Raw genomic sequence first — 19,202 nt, 5'->3', positions numbered from 1 at the left:
GAAAAAACCACTAAGCTCTTATTACTATTTTTTCAAATATTATTAGAAGCAATATAAAGAGATATCTAGGCAAGCAACTTGTCATTGCAAACATACATGGAGTAATCTGTCCTCATGGTTAGTGGGGGAGGGAGGAGTAACGTTCCTCTACTGGCAAAGAACGAGCATTCACCACCAAAAATACCAAATCTATTTGATGATGTCTCAAATTATAGACTATCAACTTAAGTACCATTTAATAGGATAGCAGTAGTATGCATGTGATATGTTATTATAGTATACTGCAGTAGAATATACTATAATTATAGCAAGACTATCAGTGATCAGCACGAGGTAGGCTTATACGCTGCTGTACACAAATTAATACCAATAGCATAAGCTCAAACTATACCCAATGTATCTTAACAAGATAGTAGCAGGCTGGCGGTACATGCACATGTACATAATTTTGTGGTATCCTGTTTGCTGAAAGGTGTGCTTCTTAAAGCCATTGGACCCTTTCGGTAAACAGTGTTGTCAAAGGCCCACACTTTGTGTACCACAACTTCTATATCAAATAACAAACCTGTGAAAATTTAGGCTCAATCGGTCATCGGAGTCGGGAGAAAACAACGGAAAAACCCACCCTTGTTTCGCCGTGTCATGGCATGTGTTTAAAATAAATCCGTAAATTTCACTAACGAGAATTTATATTGTTTTACCGTTTTCTCAAAAAGTAAAGCATTTCATGGACTAATATTTCAAGAGAAGTCTTTCACCATTACCTTCTGTAAACCCTGTAAATTATTTGTAAATCTGCGAACTTTCTTTTTTTTCTGTACCGAAAGGGTCCAATGGCTTTAAAGCAGCTGCGCCTGTTTGCTCAAAACTAAATTTATTTGGGGTTTACTAGGGATTTAATAGGGAGATTGCATAGATAGTTCATTTTGTTAGAGCGCCAACATGTTAATCTGGATGTCATTGGTTCAAATCCCGCTCAAGTCGTTTTGTCTTTGTTCAACTCAAAATCATTTAAATTTAACTCAGTCAGTTTCCCTTGTGGTTTATTAGTTGAAAACTAAATTGCGTAACTCTGTATAACATGTATAACTAGTGATATTATACATGTCCCATAATGTGCATGGAGTTGTTCCCTTTATGATCAATATCTTTGTATTACATGTGTATTTTTTCTCTAAAAATTATAATGTTGCTTGTTATGTATTTGATGTGCTGCGCCTCCGATTAGGGTCTTGTGCACTAGATAGATGGCGCATTATAATTGCTCAAATTCTCTTATTCTCTTTAATGAAGACTCACCCGCATCTTAAGATGTTTCCTCACGACCGACAAAAAGAAGTTTCTGAAAAAATACTGTGATGTTATCTGTAACGCAAAGGAAAAAACAGAGACATCAATAAAGTTTCAGAAAGAGTGAGCACTGATTGGGCTTTAACTTTAAAATTGTACATGTTAATAAACAAAATGTCTACAAGATGTGGGCCTTCTCCAAGTCTTTTGTATGATTAATTTTCTTCAATCTTCAATCTTTCATGTTAAAACAAAAAACAGAAAGGTTTTTCATTGTTCTTGGCTTGTCATGGCCAAGCTGATTTAAAGACTGGTGTTTCTTATCGGCAGAGTGTGGGTTAGTCTCGGTTCAAGACTCTCCTGGATTTGTCACAACAGGGCGCGCTATCACCCCCAACGCGCTATCAACCACGAACCGCTATCACCCGAGAACCGCTATCACAGGAGAGTCTTGGCACATTCGTTAAATCTCCCCCCAAAAAAGGGGCGGGCTCTGCGGGAAACCTACGCACGCGCATTATGTTTCCCCCCGATTTTGGGGGGAGATTTAACGAATGTTCCAAGACTCTCCTGTGATAGCGGTTCGTGGTTGATAGCGCTTTGGGGGTGATAGCGCGCTTTCTTGTTACAAATCCAGGAGAGTCCTGAACCAAGACTAAGTGTGGGTTCGAGTCCCAGTCATGGCACTTGTGTCCGTGAGCAAGACACTTAATTATGATGCTTTGTCCGTCGGATGTTATGTACAAACATTGGTCCTGTGTGTTGTATAATGCATACAGAGAGAACCCAGTGCACTTATCGAAAAGAGAAGGGAATCGCCCCAGCAACACCTTATAAACCATTACATGGTGCTCAGTAAAAAGGAGTAGGTCTCATGATTCAAATGTAGTCCAACATACATGTACCTTGCAGGAAAACACTGCATATTAAAGCGTATTGAGCTTCACTATCTTAGAAGTCACTCTTATTATAAATTTCATCCAAAATAATTTTAAAAAGATCACATTGAAGCTGTTCAAACCATAATGGTTTGCTCATCAGGTTTCTGACTGGCACCCCAACCAAAGATATTGACATAACAGGGAGACCGCTAACACAGGGCTAGATTAGCTCAGTTGGTAGAGTGCTGGCCCGCTAATCCGGAGGTCATTGGTTCAAATTCAGCTCTAGTCAATTTATCTTTGTCCATCCCCAGACAATTCTATAACTACTACATAATTCTGATTGGCACCCGAACAAATATATTGACATAACAGGGAGACCGTTAACACAGGGCTAGATAGGTCAGTTGGAAGTTGGCATCCTAATCCGGAGGTCATTGGTTCAAACTCAGCTCTAGTCAATGTATCTTTGTCCAACTCCAAACAATTCTTAACTACTCAGAGTGAAGCTGGCCTAGCCATAATGGTTTGTTCATCAGGTTTCTGATTGGCACCCAAAACAAAGATATTGACATACATGTAACAGGGAGACCACTATCACAAGGCTACATACATGTAAGTCAAATGGTAGAGCGCCGGCATCCTAATCCGAGGTCCTTGGTTCAAACTCAGCTCTAGTAAATTTATCTTTGTCCAACCCCCAAATAATTGTAACAATACTTACAGTGAAACTGGCCAAGCCATACTGGTTTGCTTGTCCAGTAGATGCAGACTGCGTAAACAGGTAGTGCCGTGAGGGTCATCCCTAGCCCTATGAGGGCATCAAAGGGTGCGCCAATTACCCCAAATATCAAAAGGCAGACACAAGTTACACTGAAGAATATTGGAAGAACAATATTCACCTGTAACAAATCATAATGCAGTTTGTGAAAATGTCTTCTGTTGATTGTAGCTGGGGGCTTTCCTTGGGCTAGCATTTTCAGGACTGGATGAGCCACAATGTGCCCACTTTCATATTTGACTGTACGTTTTAAAAGTTATTGTTTCTGCCCGCTAAAGGGCAAAAACTACTACAAATGCGATCTTTTTATGGTAATAAATTGGTTTGTTTTTGCAGAACTGATGGTGGTCAATTGTGTCGTGTAATCCATCTAATCAGATATTTTGGTTAAAGGCAGTGGACACTATTGGTAATTACTTTGTAATGAGTAATGGGAGTAAAAAACATTGTGAGAAACGGCTCCCTCTGAAATAACGTACTTTTCGAGAAAGAAGTAATTTTCTACGAATTTGACTTTAAGACCTCGGACTTAGAATTTGAGGTTTAAAATGAAGCGTTTGAAAGCACACAACCTCGTGTGACAAGGGTGTTTTTATCTTTCACTATTATCTCGCAACTTCAATGTCCAATTGAGCTCAAGTTTTCACAGGTTCGTTATTTTGTGCATATGTTGAGATACACCAAGTGCGAGGACTGGTCTTTGACAATCTTGCCAAAGGTGTCCAATGTCTTTAATGGGAAATTCACATAAAGATTCCTCCAATGAACATTGACTGACCTTGAATGGCCTTGGTAATTCAGGCCTCTTCCATCGTAAATACAAAAGTCCAATTATAGAGGTAAGAACAAATCCCCAAGTAACGAACGAGAAACAATTGATGAGCTTTCTTATGTCGTTGGAAGCCATGAAGATCAGCGCAAATGCTAACTGAAATAAAGGAAAGAAAACAAATATTATTGCAATCGTATGAAAGCTAGTGCCAAGTTTGCGTAAGGACTACCAGCGACCAAAGTTAGACTAATGGTTTTAAATTAGGCGGAACTTTGCCTAGTCTATGATAGTTGGACTTTCCTAGCCCATACAGGGGTATCTGTGTGTCTTTTGGACACCCTGTTTTGAAGGCAGTGACCAATATTGGTAATTACTCAAAATAATGAATAGCATAAAACCTGACTTGGTAACGAGTAATGGGGAGAGGTTGATATAGTATAAAACATTGTGAGGAAACGGCTCCCTCTGAAGTGATGTAGTTTTTGAGAAAGAAGTAATTTTCCACGAATTTGATTTCGGGATTTCAGAATCCAAAGGATAGCCCAGAGGTGGAACACATTCTATAGACCCATTGCATATGACGACACTCTCAAAAAGGAGGCAGATCATTGGACAATAGCTGTTCTCTGTGCGTGAAAACGTGCGCGTGACCTCAGCATACCTGTAGCGTTTCCCGTTTTGCAAGGTGGAGCTATTGATTTCTTACACAATACATAACGCGCCTCCGAACAATGCGTGTAATTTAGAGTGTCAACTCTCTTTTGTGCATGTTTGTATATGATTATAACACCCAAAATGACACCCAGGATAGGCACATGTGAGATTGATGTGCAGCGTGCGTAAATTTCACAGAACTCCTGATTGCCTGATTGGTTAGTAAACAACGTGGATGCGTTAATAAACTGAGCGCTTTGTGCGCCTGCAAGCGAAAATGCAATTTGCCCGTTAGTTGTCAATGTTTATTATAACCGTTTTTTTTAAATGGATCTTTTCCCAAAATGAGCAAAGCACAGGCCATCAAGTATTTATGAAGAAAGTGATACTCAAGGTCGATGTGACACGGTTCAGTTGCTAAGTGCTTGTCACTGAATAGTTAATGCGTGGTGCTGGAAAAAAAATTGGGGCTAATTGCCTGCGTTTTTTTAGAATGCAGATATTTTTAAGTGAGAGAAGCTTATTCTTTCGATTGGTTTGATCTACTGAACTCCTAATACATTTGCAAAGCTAGTTGAAACAAAATGTTGTGTATCTGTTTGTAGTTCAATCACAATTAAATTGAAGAAAAGGCACTGGACACTACTGGTAATTATTCAAAATAATAAATAGCATAAAACCTTACTTGGTGACGAGTAATGGGGAGAGGTTGATGGTATACAACATTGTGAGAATTGGCTCCCTCTGAATTGACATAGTTTTCAAGACAGAAGTAATTTTTCACGAAGTTCATTTTGAGACCTCAAAATTAGATTTTGAAGTCTCAAAATCAAGCATCTGAAAGCACACAACTTTGTATGACAAGGGTGTTTTTTCTTTTATTATTATCTCGCAAATTCGACGACCAATTGAGCTCAAATTTTCGCAGGGTTGTTATTTTATGCATATGTTGAGATACACCAAGTGAGAAGACTGGTTTGTGACAATTACCAAGGTGTCCAGTGTCTTTAAATTTGGACACTCTTTATTTATAATTGATTTAGCTAAGCAATGCATATTTTGTTGCACAACCTGTATACACCCCAGGTTGCTGAGATAGTTGAAGAAATGAAAAAAATTGCTCAGTGACCAGGGATAATGTTGGAAGTGCTTGGAGATGCCCTTCCGGTGCAGAAAGTGTGATATAAAACAATTATTATTATTAAATTGCAATTTATTTTCAATTATTTGCAGTTGTATACTCACGACAAAAAGAAGTGCAGGCGTGGGTGTTTTCCTCTGTACTTGAATTAAGCCTAAAATGCTTGGAAACTGTCCCTTACGAGCCCCCACCATACATGTCCTGAAACAAAAAGTATGCAAAAAACAAACTCATGATTCGTCAGGATTTTCTCCTATAAGTTCATATTTGAGGTGAACAAAGAGAATTGTTATACCTCGGTAACAAATTTTGATTGGTCGAGAACCAATCACGTGCCTTGCAACAAATACGCATGTACCACGGCTACACAGCGCGGCAGGTAACATGAGTGATGTTAACCGGTGTTTATCAACTTGATCGTTCCCACCGTTGGTCGATTTCCAGCGCTCATCAGTACGAAACAGCCGCGGGTTCGAGGGAACAGTGAAGAAAGTTTTTAAACTATACATACTCTGTCAGTATAATGTTTGAAGATGACCACACAGCTTTGAGATGAGGAATAATCATGTTGTCAAGGTATAACAAAACAATTGTTGCACGCTGTGATTTGGGGTCCATGGGTTTTGCACACCCTCGGGTGAAAAATGGCACCCGAGGCGAAGCAAGCGCTGCTGGCCGCACTCCATATAGAAACGTTCAGGACTGGTTTGTGGTTACTACGACCCTTGCCTCTGCGGGGGAATTGGTGAAAAAAGAAGCTTTTTTAATTCCACTGCACGGTGATCGGAGCTGGCCGCAATCTTTAGAAAATAGGACAATGATCATGGTCCATTGTTATGCATGATACTCTATGCAGCGCACAGAGCCTAGGCTTGTCGGTCCGCAGCACGCCGATACAAATTTTTTTTTGAGGCTGTCTCTTACAGGCTTTATGAAATTTGGCCCGAGTGACTTAGGTCAACATTGTACCTTGATCCTTTCAGGAATCCGCCGTTGATGGCGCCGATCATTGAAATCGATACAGCTACTGGCATTATCCAAGATGCATTTCCCAATGCTTTCTGGCTAAAGGTCTGCGAGAAAACAACATTCAGAAAATAGAATGTTAACGAGTGCAATATTAGGAATATTTTCATGTCTTGAAATGTGAAGAGTCAGATTTAACAAGGCCAAGTTAATGGAACATTCCATCCTTCAAAACTTAGTTCACAAATATAATCCTTATAGAATTTTACATTCACCATATCAAAGTCCCTTCTTGTTTGCCACTTCCGCCCCTCGCTACAAAATCCTATGGAGCTAGTTCTTTTCAAAGTAGCTGCGGCTGAACTTTGGATTGGCATACATATCGTGATAAAGAAGAAATCACTGTTCCAAGGCAATTCAAAAATCGCCTTTAACCACATCTGATTACTGTTTATCAGTTATTGTTATTATGTTGGTACTCATATTTCTGTTGGTGTTTTCTTTTTTCCTCTAAAGCACATAGGGCCTTAAATAAATAAATAAAATGCGGTTTGTTAGTACCATTATTATCAATCAATCAATCAATCAATCAGAGGGAATTTACATAGCGTCAAAATCAACCAAAGTTGTTCAAAGGTGCTCAAGACAGTTACTATCATGTAGCGAAGGCATTTACTTGTTTTACATCACAGCTTGTCATTCCAGTATTACGAGGGGTATATGTACTTACAAAAGCTACAGCATTTGATGCTAAGATCTCTTGAGGCTCCAGAACAGCCAAGTAGGCAATGTTGACAAGAAGATTAATAACAGTCACCGTCGGCAACGAAACGATGATGATGAGGGGCAGGTCTCTAAATGAGGTATACAAAAAGGGAAATACACTCATCAATTTCAGTAAATGAAAAAAATGAAAAAAATTATTTGATGGTTGAAGGCCAGTCCCATTCCTGACATTTGACCGAGGTGGTCCAAAAAACATAAGGCCTTTTTGATGAAAACAATGTTATAGTATTTTATAATTAAGCATTGAGTAGCCTATTTCCCTACGTTACAATTTTTTCTGAAGAAAGATTTCTTTTTTTTAAGTTTTTTTTTTTTTTGGGGGGCGGGGAGAGGAATGGATGAAACAAAGAAATCAACTACATGTAGCAAAAGTCCACTAAAGGCTAGAGAATACTTCTCAAGAATGCAGTATTTAAATTATGAAACTAAACAATGTTTAATATTTTCTTGTTTTATTATGTGAATTTCAAAACATGGATCCGTACCTTGTTGGGTCTTGAAGTTCTTCAATTAGAAAATTCAGTATGCTCCTACGAGATTGAAAAAAAAAACCGGGGAAACAAAACCTTATGGATTATAATTTATAATGTACTGTATATGTAAATTACGGCAAGTAGGGTAATGGGATTGATTGTAATGTCAGTGCTCGAAACTAACACTGGACAGCAGGCGTGAGACCAGTGATTGTGTCATCGAGAGAGTTAAATAAAAACTGGACAAGCTCAATGGTCTTATGTTTTTCAATTCAATAATAATAGATCTGCGGCATTATTGTGTTATATCTTGGAGAAAAATTATTTGTTGACTTCATAAATATTAAAACAATCTTTTAATTCTCTGAAATTTTCAAAGCAGGCTTCATATACAATACAAATGACTTCTCAATCCAAAATTCATGACTTTGGATTAAGGGCTTTCCACCAGAAATCTGGAAATTTGGCACTTACCATCCACCAAATGCAAACCACGCCCCATAGAAGGCAATAGCAACTGATCCTGGTGATGTTTGGAGACCTTGCAGGTCTTGAAATCCAGTCATAAAGCTAGAGGTATTACCTGCCGGTTGAAAAAGAAATACTTCATTTAATATTAAATACAGGTGAAAATAACATATTTAATCTTAGGATTCAAACTGCCTCAAGCCATCAGGCTAGCTTGGTGGTCTAGTGGTAAGACATCTGTCCTAGCAATGTAAAGGTTGTGGGTTTGTAAGGGTAAAAACAGATGCACTGGTCACTGGGCCATTAATTCATTCCTTAAACTGTCTCAGCTCCCTGGGGAGTGAACGGCTTGTGCTTTCAAGTATGTATCATACTAAGCTTAACCAAACAAACGCTGCCCCTACAGGTACCCATTTACCCCTGGGTGGAGAGAAGCAATTATAGTTGAGTGTCTTGCTCAGGGACACAAGTGTCACGACCGGGACTCGAACCCACACTCTGCTGAACAGAAACACCTTATATAAAATTAAAATATATACAATTAAAGGAACACGATGCCTTGGGTCTACAAAAAGCGTTTTTAACCATTTGTTATGAAACGCATGCTGTTAGAAAGATGTTTTAAAAGTAGAATACAATGATCCACACAAATTTGCCTCGAAATTGCAGAGTTTTCCTTTAACTTTGCGAACTAAAACGGTTGGCCATTTATGGGAGTCAAAAATTTAACTCCCATAAATGGCCGACCGTGTTAGTCGACGAGGTAACAGGAAAACCACGCAATTTCGAGGCGTGTTTGTGTGGATCATTGTATTCTACTTTTACATCATCTTTCTACCCATGCATTTTATATCGGTTACAAACGCTTTTCAAAGACCAAGTCGACCGATCCAAGGCAACGTGTTCCTTTCTTGCTCACCCTGTCCTATTTTGACAGCTCCAGTAATTATGATGACCAGTAGTGCTAGAACCACAATGGTTGTACAGACTCCTTGGGCCATAGTAACCCACTTCACACTGTAGATGTTTAAAAACGCAACCAGAACTGGATGGAAGAATCAAAATAGATTAGCTTTCTTAAAGGCACGCGACACTATTGATAAATAGTCCAAATAATTGTTGGCACAAAAAACTTACTTGGTAAATGAACAATGAAGAGCTGCTGGTCTAAACATTGTGATAAGGATTCAGAGCATACTGATTGAAACGTTGAGTTGAAAACCAACGGTTCTTTTCAGAACCACCCTAACTCATTGAGAGATAACCATTACATGGTGTAACCGAAATAAAAATTCCCATAATATGTTACCGATGTTTTCCATAGATTGTTTGCTTGAAAGACGTGTCTTCTAAGGCCTGTTTGTTTTGTATTTTAAAGGACTAGGGCACCAAGACCTAACTTTTTGGTAGGGCACCTTGTGAGGGAAATTGTTGGGAAAAATTTCAAGGGCACAAAGGCAATGACCAGGGAGCACAAAAGCAATTGCCTTCATTGCCTCCATATCAGGCCTGAGATTGTTTGTTTTGAATGTGTATCGTCTGACAAAAACTCACTCAGGACAACTGCCGATAGTAGATACAAGGATTCTGCAGGCGGCTTACAGCCGAAGTTCCCCAAGAAGAAGGGGTACAACAAATAGTTTGAGAATGCAGAGGCCATTATGGCGAGCATCGTCGGTGCTCCGACCATCGTTGTCACCCAAATATACATGAAGGCTGGAAGTGGACCGAACGATGTATGAATGTAGGCGTAGTCTCCGCCGGATTCAACGATCATTGTGCCGAGTTCGACGTAACAGAGAGCTCCGATGATTGAGATGAGACCAGCTGCTGTCCAGACGAGGAGAGAGGTCCCAATGGAACCACTGCTGGCCAAGACAAATGATGGCGTGATGAATATTCCGCTACCCATCATGGTTCCGATTACGATCCCAATGCCAATTAGCGGACCGATTTTCTTCCCGAGTCTGATGTCGGGAGTGACTTGTGTTTCCGGGATTTCCCCCTTCTTGTCATGTGACTTGTCATGTTGTTCTAAAGTGCTGGCCTTTGGTTTGCCGGTCTGAAAAAGAGGATTATAAAAGCGCTTGAATTCACTGTAAAATTAGTCATATTTTAAAAGTGTGTATAAAATCACAACAATCCTGCTGCCAGGCCTTGAATTGAAATATACACAGCACCGACAGCAAAACTCTGCAAGTGCAAGAGTCAAACAAATTAAAATTAGTCCTCGTTTGAAGTGCTCCTTACCAGAGGAAAATTGCAAGTAAAAAGTCTATTAATTTTTGTTTTACCCATTCACCGATGTGTGTTAGCACTGTACTTTCCCCCGAGTCCTGTGACAAAAATATCACAGGCATTAATTTACTCGGGTGGGATTCAAACCCACCCACCACCCTTGTAATTCTAGAGCAGTGTCTTTAGACTACCGAGGTTGCCTGGTAGCTAGAGGCAGTTCGAATCCTATGTTTTGGCAGCGGGTACCGCAACGATACAAATGTATAAGAATTTATATATATATAGAAATTTAACATCATCTTATAAGTAAAAAGTCAACCGACGTAGGCCCTACCATGGAGCTATATCCTTTTTATAGCTCCATGGCCCTACCTAACAAGGCTTCCTAATGTCTAATGAAAATATAAAAACTATAACGATAACAAATTAATTACATCAGATCATGATAACGATAGGTCTAGTAGTACAAACAATCAACTGATTGATGCTGCCACTGTGATGACTGTGACACTGTGACACTCCGTCACAAACACTGACATTGACAAGGACAAGGTGACAGGTGGTTTTTGTTTTCTCACGTTACTGGTTCTGTACATTTCCAACGTACATGTATGTAGACTCGCATCGTGTTTACCATAACAAACTTGGTTTAAGACGTAGAAAATCTACATTGCTTTTGAAACCTACACACCTTTCTTGGCTTCGATAGAGGTGACTTCATATAGTTGTCATATCTGTTGTAATGAGGTTTCCGGCCCCCTGAAATTGCCGAGCAACCTCCACTTATTACCGCTGCGCTAGTCGCCATTACTTTTTGTAAACAATGTCTCAAAACAATTACCAACATTAGAACCCATCTAGTACAAGGCGTTCCACTTATGGCAAACTACTGCCACCAAGCGTTTCTTTTCGGCAACCCAACATTTGTACGTCTAATTTCGGCAACAGTTGGGCCAGAAGATGGCAGCAATATTAAATGTATGTGTTCCTCATTGCTAAAGACCAAGGATCGTAGTTTAAATTATTAGAACGGCGTTTTCCTCCTTTGCTCTCCCTTGGGAAAAGGCCGCCCATGATTTTAGGAATTATAGATTGTGATTTTGTTTTATAATCTCGACCTACGCAGCTCTTGCATTAGGCCTATATTGTTAGACCACAAGTCAAAGAAAAAAGTATCACACGCTGTTTACCCCTCCATCCTGTATGCATAAAATAACCATCTGCAATTGAGACTTACACTTCTTAATAACAAGTTCATTTATTTGTGTTTTTTTTTATGAATATCACCTCATCAAGTGATGATCTTGTTATGCAATAATGTCTTCAAAAAGTGCTCATGGCACCTCGTAATGCATGGTAATTAGAACGACGTTCATCGTGGGCTAGGCTGCAGCTAGTGCTGTACCCTGTGTATTTTCTCTGGGAGCCTTGGATAGGAAGTCGCGTTTGCTGACTAGCTTGTTAGATTATTTCGGCACAACTGTTTCACTTTTAGAACCTGGATGAACCTGGACAATGGTGTTGTTACTTGTGAATCATGTGGAGTTGCCGCGCATTGTGAACGACCAGAACATCTACATTGCTCTTGTAAACACACCTTGAAACTGATGGTGATGCAGCTGATGGGCGCACGACGCACGTGCACCCCTATTTTAGTAGGCCGACATTATTGTGAGTTGGGCTACATGAAGTTATCTCGTTTTGTTGTTGTTCATCGCGAATGTTCAGCTTGCATGGAAGGTTGGAGAGAACCTACATATAATGGACTACCACTCTGCGGTGTACAACTTCAGACCCAGGCAGAGCACACTCAGTGTTTTCCACATCTTGTTGAGGTAAGGTTAAGGGTGAAGGTTAGGGACCCATAACACACGACTAATTCAGCGCCGACTAAAATCCCTACAATTTCTTATCTCGCGTTGCTCCAATGTTATTTAATCAAGAACCGCAGTCCACATCGGCGGGGATACATTATTTTAAGACAGTGCGGGGACCATTATGTGCCAACTACGTTTACAATTATTGATTGTCAAAACATTTGTTAAACCCCAATCAGTATCGGGAAGAGGGGGTGTGGCACACTTTAGTCTACCACACATCTTTTTACTCGCACCTTGAATCCAATTTGCACCACATGTGTTTTGGTATTATTGTTCCCACGATAATGCAAGCACAAGTGCGTCAAACCTACAGACTATGTGACCTGTGACATCACATGTTTACAAAAGAGACACAGCGCCCGGACTTCCTGCAGGCATGCTTTGTACACAGCTCAATGGAAGAAAACATAAATCTTATATTTTATGGAGATTGCACTGTCTAATTCTTATCAACTTTTGACATGATGAAAGGGGCAAGCTTGACCAGCTTTTACTTCACAACTCTTGGTTTTATGTGGAATATATGACACAAAATGTCAACTTTCCCATAGGCCCAGTGTAGTATCTTGCCTGCCAGAATACTCAAAGAATGTACAAGGTCACACTTTTGATAGTGCCACCTATATTTTTACCACGATTTTTTATTTAATTTGTTTAATTTTTTTTTATAGGCCTTTACAATCTATAGTCAATAATGGATTGGCCAACCATCTTGAAATTTTTGTTATTATTGTTCTTTCGTTCAGTCTGGGCCTAGGTCTACATTAACCAATTTGGACCAATTTAATTACTCAAATTAAACTTGCTTTTATTTAAGAAAATCTTTAAAAAGGGTCACAATTAACGCTCAATGGACATTTCTGATTTCCCAAAACAATTCAAATGGTGTACATCGGGGCCAGTTGTTACCATGGCAACTGTTAGTCGTTGGGTTCAACAAGCACAACAAAAAATCTCTTAGCAATCTCTTAACAACTGTTTGTCCGTGCCTTTTCAACAAAATTTATAACAACAAAGCGGAGATGTCTAACGTGATAGTACCTGCGGTTGGGACATTAAACCGTTGGTCCCGTGCGTCGTGTAATGAACGGAAGATCCCCGTAACACTTATCACCAAGATAATGGGTTTGCCCCGGTGTTCCTAGCAGTGAATGTGCCTTAGTACTGCTGAATGTGCCTTAGCACTTTGTAAACAAGGTGCTATTGGGTCTCAGAATTCATTACTTATACCTATCTTTCTGAATCTGAAGAACAAAAAGGTAAATCATTATGCGCCTTTTTAAACCTTTCCGTAGATACTTGCGCTATAAACACTTGTATAGATACGTGCGCTATAAACACTTGTATAGATACGTGCGCTATAAACACTTGTATAGATACGTGCGCTATAAACACTTGTATATAACACAAATATTGCTATTAATTGAATGCATTACATGACGTAAGCAAACGACTATAAAAACAGTAGAGGTCACCAGCTTTCCCTCCAATAGAACAGCACCGACTTTTTGTTCAATTACCGACTGAACTTGAGGCACAGTGACCCCACAAGGTCCCACCCGTACCAATACAGCAAGACTATGAAGAAACTGTGCACCAAGCATATCACTTTGAACTTCAGCACGGATATTATTTCCATCACAGTGTATACAAAATACCACCAACACAAAAGGTGGTGTTAAATGATCAACAGAGGTCGGTCGTGAAGTAGTTGTTTCTCAAGGCCTTCGTGACTCGGAAAGCCGCGACCCCAAGCGACTGCAATGGGAGACCATGCACGCAAGAGGTATTCCCCACTCGATCGCCACAGACTCGCGCGTGTGGTCTATCGTTACAGTCGCTCGCCACTGTTTGTACGACACGAACGCCTTGACCGAAGGCTAGTCGTGAAGGCACAAGTTCACTGTGCAAAGGTTTCGTGATAAGGCGATGTTTCAAAGTATTGTTTATTTAATTACTCCACCTTACTCGATACAACCAAGCACTGCCACCGGACTTGTGGAGTTACTTTTCAAATTACTGCCGATTATCCTCCTGTTTTTCGGTGCAACAACTGCGGAGTGTTTTGTTTTGGGACAACTGACTGCTGGTGGATTTAACGAAACTGTGAAGCAACGATGACAGGTGAGAATGCAAACGTTTTTAGTGGAAGGATGTATGCTTTTTAGAGGGCATGTTATTATTCAAGGACAATAATAATTATTGTCAAAAGTAGCTTAAACATTATTATGTGTGTGTTCTTTCGAAACAACCCTAACCCTAACTTTTAAAATGCGACGAATTTGCATGTTTCGAATTTTTGCAAAGTTTTCTACACTGAATCAAAAGTTGGGACCGTACATCCTATAACTTTACAGAAGCATCACTTTAGATTGTAGGCCTAAATTTCATGTCAGCACTTTAATCCACCAACAATTAGCTAAAATTAAAGGGGACAAAGTGTTCACTTGTTTCCAACCCCTCCCTTTTTACACCTTGCTTTTTAAAATAATTCAAAATAAAAATATGTAGTAGGCCTAATTTTAACTTGAACAATGTAGTTTCAATGTCAAACTAGATCAATGCGTTTTTGCAGTAGGACTACATAATAAGTTATAGTCTGTCCTCCAAATTCAAAGGTTATAAAACAACGTTCGAACACCATAAAAAGCGTCTTGGTTATCTTAGAATGCAAACGGAACTAAGTGCAAACCTATACAAGAAATAGTGCAAAGCTAGTAGTACCCAACTCGTAAACAAATTACCTTATTTTCACCGCTGACATCAACGTATGCAATGTTATCGGCCATTCCTTATCACACTCACGGTTTGGTGTAGGAATAAGACAACAAAAATCGTCTTGGTGAAAGCTGCTTCAGGTTCAATTTAAAAATCTAAGGAAGTATAAGTTTGTTTTGTTTTTCGATGTGGATTCTCTATTGACTTCAGGTACATGTTTATGCCACATCAATCCATCAATGCAGTTGTTCTGCCTATGTATTTGACCTCGCAGCATGCTGAAACAAAGGGTCAAGTTCATAGGTCAATCTGCGGTTGCTATACAGTGCTGCTGTATGCTATCTGTGAGAACTTTATTGAAGGGGTCGTTGGTCACAAGGCCTGCTGGTTTTTTGTTTAAAGGAATATTTTTAACTTGTATATTTTTGGTAAATTTACAAAGTTTTTACAAAGTTGTAATTAAAGTTATGTTTTATAACTTCAAATTCACAAGAAAATGAAGATAAAACCACACAGAAACCCCCAGATTGTGGTGTAGGGCTTTCCAAACCAAAGATTTATGTATATATAAGCAGGCTTGATACACCGCAAGCTTTCACGCTTTTCGCTCATAGTTCCTCATTTCCAACATCCCAATTTTCAATTTTCACACGATGTAGCTAAGCACAACAAAATTATGCTTACCAGAAACAAGTTATCAGCTACCAGCACATGTACAATTTGTGACGGGTATCTTGCTCATGAAATAATTATGTCAACTGCTTAAGCAGCTCCTTTAAATAAGGCCATGTTTATTATGTGTTTCTTTGTCTGTTGTGTTTGCAGTAAAGGGCAGCGTAGTTGTGGAGGAGAAAATCCGGCAAAATGACTATCTCGGCTTTGCGTGCCTTTCTTTCTTCTTCTGTCCTCTCTTTGGAATATTATCCATTTGGAAATCCAGAAAGGTAAGATAAGAAAAATAAAGACAGTCAGGCTCTGTCCTTAAAATAAAGGCACTGGACACTTTTTGTAATTGTCGAAGACAAATATTCTCACTTGGTGGATCTCATAAATTATATATTTTATTATGAACAATATAACAAGCATATTAAAGTGTAAACTCAATTGTCGTCGAAGCTGCGAGATAATAATGGGGGAAAAAACACCCATTACACAAAGTTGTGTGCTTTCCCATGCTTGATTTCGGGACCTAAAATAACTATTCAGAGGTCTTGAAATCAAATTCGTGGAAAATTACTTCTTTCTCGAAAACTACGTTACTTCAGAGGGAGTCGTTTCTCACAATGTTTTATACCAGCAACAGCTCTCGTTGCTTGTTACCAAAGGTAGTTTTAAATTTATGCTGAAAATTATTTTTTAGTAAAATACCGTTAGTGTCCACTGCCTTTAAAGGCACTGGATGGACACTATTGGTTCAGCTCAAAGTAATTGTTAGCATTAAATTTTTCTTGGTAACGAACAATGGGGAGCTGTTAATAGTTTTAAACATCGTGAGAAACGACTCCCTCTGAAGAGGCGCAATTTAAACCTCAAGTAAATCTATTGTCAATAATTATCAATACTAGTTTTGCATTTCCACCCAGTGGCAAATGTTGTATCTTTACATTACAACGATATCAACTAAGCAAATGAAATTGAAAAAATAAAACATTATTTCATTTTTCAAACAGTGCAAGGCTCGACTTCGTAAAGGAGACGATATCAAGGCAGAGCTCTCGGCTCTAAACGCCCTCAAGTGGGGGATGACGGCAGTTGCAGTCGGTGCTTCCATCTACTTCATTGCAATCGTCTTTGGTATCTACTACTTAGTAGCGTTTTACTTTGGGGATGCAGAGTATCCCTTCATTGACTTCCAGTGACCGGACTGGCTGTACGGGGGGATGATGATTGGTACAATGTGGCTGGATGTGTATAGAATGGTGGACTAGCCATTGAAAGGCACTGGTAATTGTCAAAAACAGTCTTCTCACTTGGTGTATCTCAACATTATGCATACATAAAAAAAGTGAACATTTAACTCAATTGGTCGTCGAAGTTGCGGGAGAACAATGGAAGAACAAAATCCTTTGTCAGAAAAGTTGTGCGCCCTAGATGCTTGAATTCATTTCAAAATATATTGGTGAGAAATTAATTCTTTCTCAAAAATACACTACAAAGGGAGCCGTTTGTCACAATGTTTTATACTCTCAACAGCTCTCCATTGCTCGTTTCTTAGTAAGTTTTGTAAGCTAACAATTATTTTTGGTAATCTCACCATTAGTGTCCAGTGCCTTTAAAGGCAGTGGACACTATTGGTAATTGTCAAAGACTAGCCTTCACAGTTGGTGTATCTCAACATATGCATAAAATAACAAACCTGTGAAAATTTGAGCTCAATCGGCCATCGAACTTGCGAGATAACAATGAAAGAAAAAAACACCCTTGTCACACCAAGTTGTGTGCGTTTAGATGGTTGATTTCGAGACCTCAAGTTCTAAAATGTGAGGTCTCGAAATCAAATCGTGGAAAATTACTTCTTTCTCGAAAACTATAGCACTTCAGAGGGAGCCATTTCTCATGATGTTTTATACCATCAACCTCTCCCCATTACTCGTCACCAAAAAAGGTTTTATGGCAATAATTATTTTGAGTAATTACAGAAAGTGTCCACTGCCTTTAAAGGCACTTGTGATAACCCACAGTGTGAGATATTATAGCGCCCTCTGTTGATTAGTGGTGCCCATGCCATGTGTTGTTCTGGAGGGCATATATTATTATTATGTTTGTTGTTAATTTTAAATGAAAGGTTAACATGAAACCAGTCTGTCACTGTCATCAGTAGTTGAAGTTGTAACAGCACTGGACACTTGGTAAAATTTTCACACACCAGTATTCTCACTTGGGTCAGAATTGACCCGGATTTGGGTCTTAGGGGGGCCAGACCAATTTCTGAGTCAGTTTTACCCGGCTCTGTGTCAATGTGTCCCGGAATCCGAGTAAAAATCCCCGTTTTTAAAAAAATTTGTTGTCACAATGACACGGATTCCGGGTCACATTGACACGGATTCCGAGTCACATTGACACGGATTCCGAGTGAAACGGACCCAGAAATGGGTCTTGCCCCTGGGACTCAAATCCGGGACAATTCTGACTCGAGTTTTTAGAGTGTATCTTAACAAACAGGTGAGAGTTTGGCCTCAATATTGGTCATCGAAGTTGCAGTTAGAGATTAAATTAATGAACACAAAACACAATTGCTCATTATGTGTGCTTTCAGATGCTACAACAGTTAGGCTTCAAGTATGAAGTCTTGTATTTGATTCAAATATTTTAGTGACACAATTATTTTCATGACATTGTTTTACTAAATTTCTTTGTAAACTACAGCACCCCAACAAATAATGTTAAGGGAAGCTTTCTACTGTCGTTATCTTCAAACGGTGTATATTTGTAAATTATGTGTTCTGTGTCTTACAAAAGTACCCAATAAAGTGGAGGGGGAATACCAGTTTAGTCATAACTTCTATTTAATTGTCTATAAAGTATGCCCTAATGTAATTTGGTTGTACTTTACAATGTTGTGATCAATATTATTGTTATTCTGATTAAACGCATATTTCTTTTTGTTACTTTCAGAATTTTAAATATCATTATAAACATATTAAAACATGTACATTCCCGGTAGAAAACGTCAAACTTTGTAATCGCTTTTGTATTAAATACATAAAAAATTACCATACGTTTAAAAACGTTTAGCCGACATCAACTTTTGATAAGCAAGAATTGTTTATTATTTTAGTGAGAAATAACCTTTTTCTCAAAATATAATGCTTCTTCAGAGCGAGCCGTTTCTCACAATGTTTTATACCATCAACAGCTCTCCAATGCTCGTTACCAAGTCAGTTTTTAGTTAATATTTGTTTTGAGTAATTACCAAACGTGTTCCTTCCCGACGATTTTGTGAAGGTTTTTCTTTAAAAGGCAACCCATTTTGAAATAAGTGGTGGACCGGTGTCAGATGCAAATGTGTCCGCCGTGCAAAATTGTCCGCTCCGGACACTCGGTGGACTTATGCACTGAACCAATGCAGCATGAATATTCACGTATTTTATGATTGAAGCGTATACCCAACCTCCGAACATTTCCCATGTCATTTATCGCATGCACTTAGCTTG

The 19,202-nt window shown here is 39.1% G+C and overlaps 2 protein-coding genes across 4 annotated transcripts; one reads left to right on the top strand and one right to left on the bottom strand.

Annotated features, from left to right (window-relative positions):
- Window positions 1–778: 778 nt before the first annotated feature.
- On the bottom strand, window positions 779–15,247 carry LOC117299716 (Y+L amino acid transporter 2-like). Of its 3 annotated transcripts, none has more exons than XM_033783270.1 (11): window positions 15,075–15,247; window positions 9,767–10,274; window positions 9,132–9,257; window positions 8,219–8,327; window positions 7,757–7,801; window positions 7,216–7,339; window positions 6,489–6,592; window positions 5,624–5,720; window positions 3,731–3,880; window positions 2,896–3,073; window positions 779–1,365 (listed from the first exon to the last, which is right to left on the bottom strand). In XM_033783270.1, exons 1-11 carry the CDS (start codon window positions 15,117–15,119, stop codon window positions 1,307–1,309), a joined length of 1,545 nt encoding a protein of 514 aa, XP_033639161.1. In that variant the 5' UTR covers window positions 15,120–15,247; the 3' UTR covers window positions 779–1,306. The 3 variants fall into 3 exon arrangements, with proteins under 3 accessions (XP_033639161.1, XP_033639160.1, XP_033639162.1); XM_033783269.1 differs by lacking the exon at window positions 15,075–15,247 and adding an exon at window positions 11,142–11,260; XM_033783271.1 differs by lacking the exons at window positions 779–1,365; window positions 2,896–3,073; window positions 15,075–15,247 and adding an exon at window positions 11,142–11,260 and having other exon boundaries at window positions 3,779–3,876.
- On the top strand, window positions 14,026–17,221 carry LOC117299717. The gene is made up of 3 exons (XM_033783273.1): window positions 14,026–14,454; window positions 15,874–15,992; window positions 16,719–17,221. The coding sequence occupies exons 1-3, from the start codon at window positions 14,448–14,450 to the stop codon at window positions 16,905–16,907; spliced, it is 315 nt and encodes a 104-aa protein (XP_033639164.1). The 5' UTR covers window positions 14,026–14,447; the 3' UTR covers window positions 16,908–17,221.
- The last annotated feature ends 1,981 nt before the right edge of the window (window positions 17,222–19,202 follow it).

Source organism: Asterias rubens, chromosome 14 (assembly GCF_902459465.1).
Source record: "Asterias rubens chromosome 14, eAstRub1.3, whole genome shotgun sequence".
NCBI classification, from domain to species: Eukaryota; Metazoa; Echinodermata; class Asteroidea; order Forcipulatida; family Asteriidae; genus Asterias; species Asterias rubens.
Note: the sequence above shows the minus strand (reverse complement) of the source record. Positions and strands in the feature narration are given on the sequence as shown.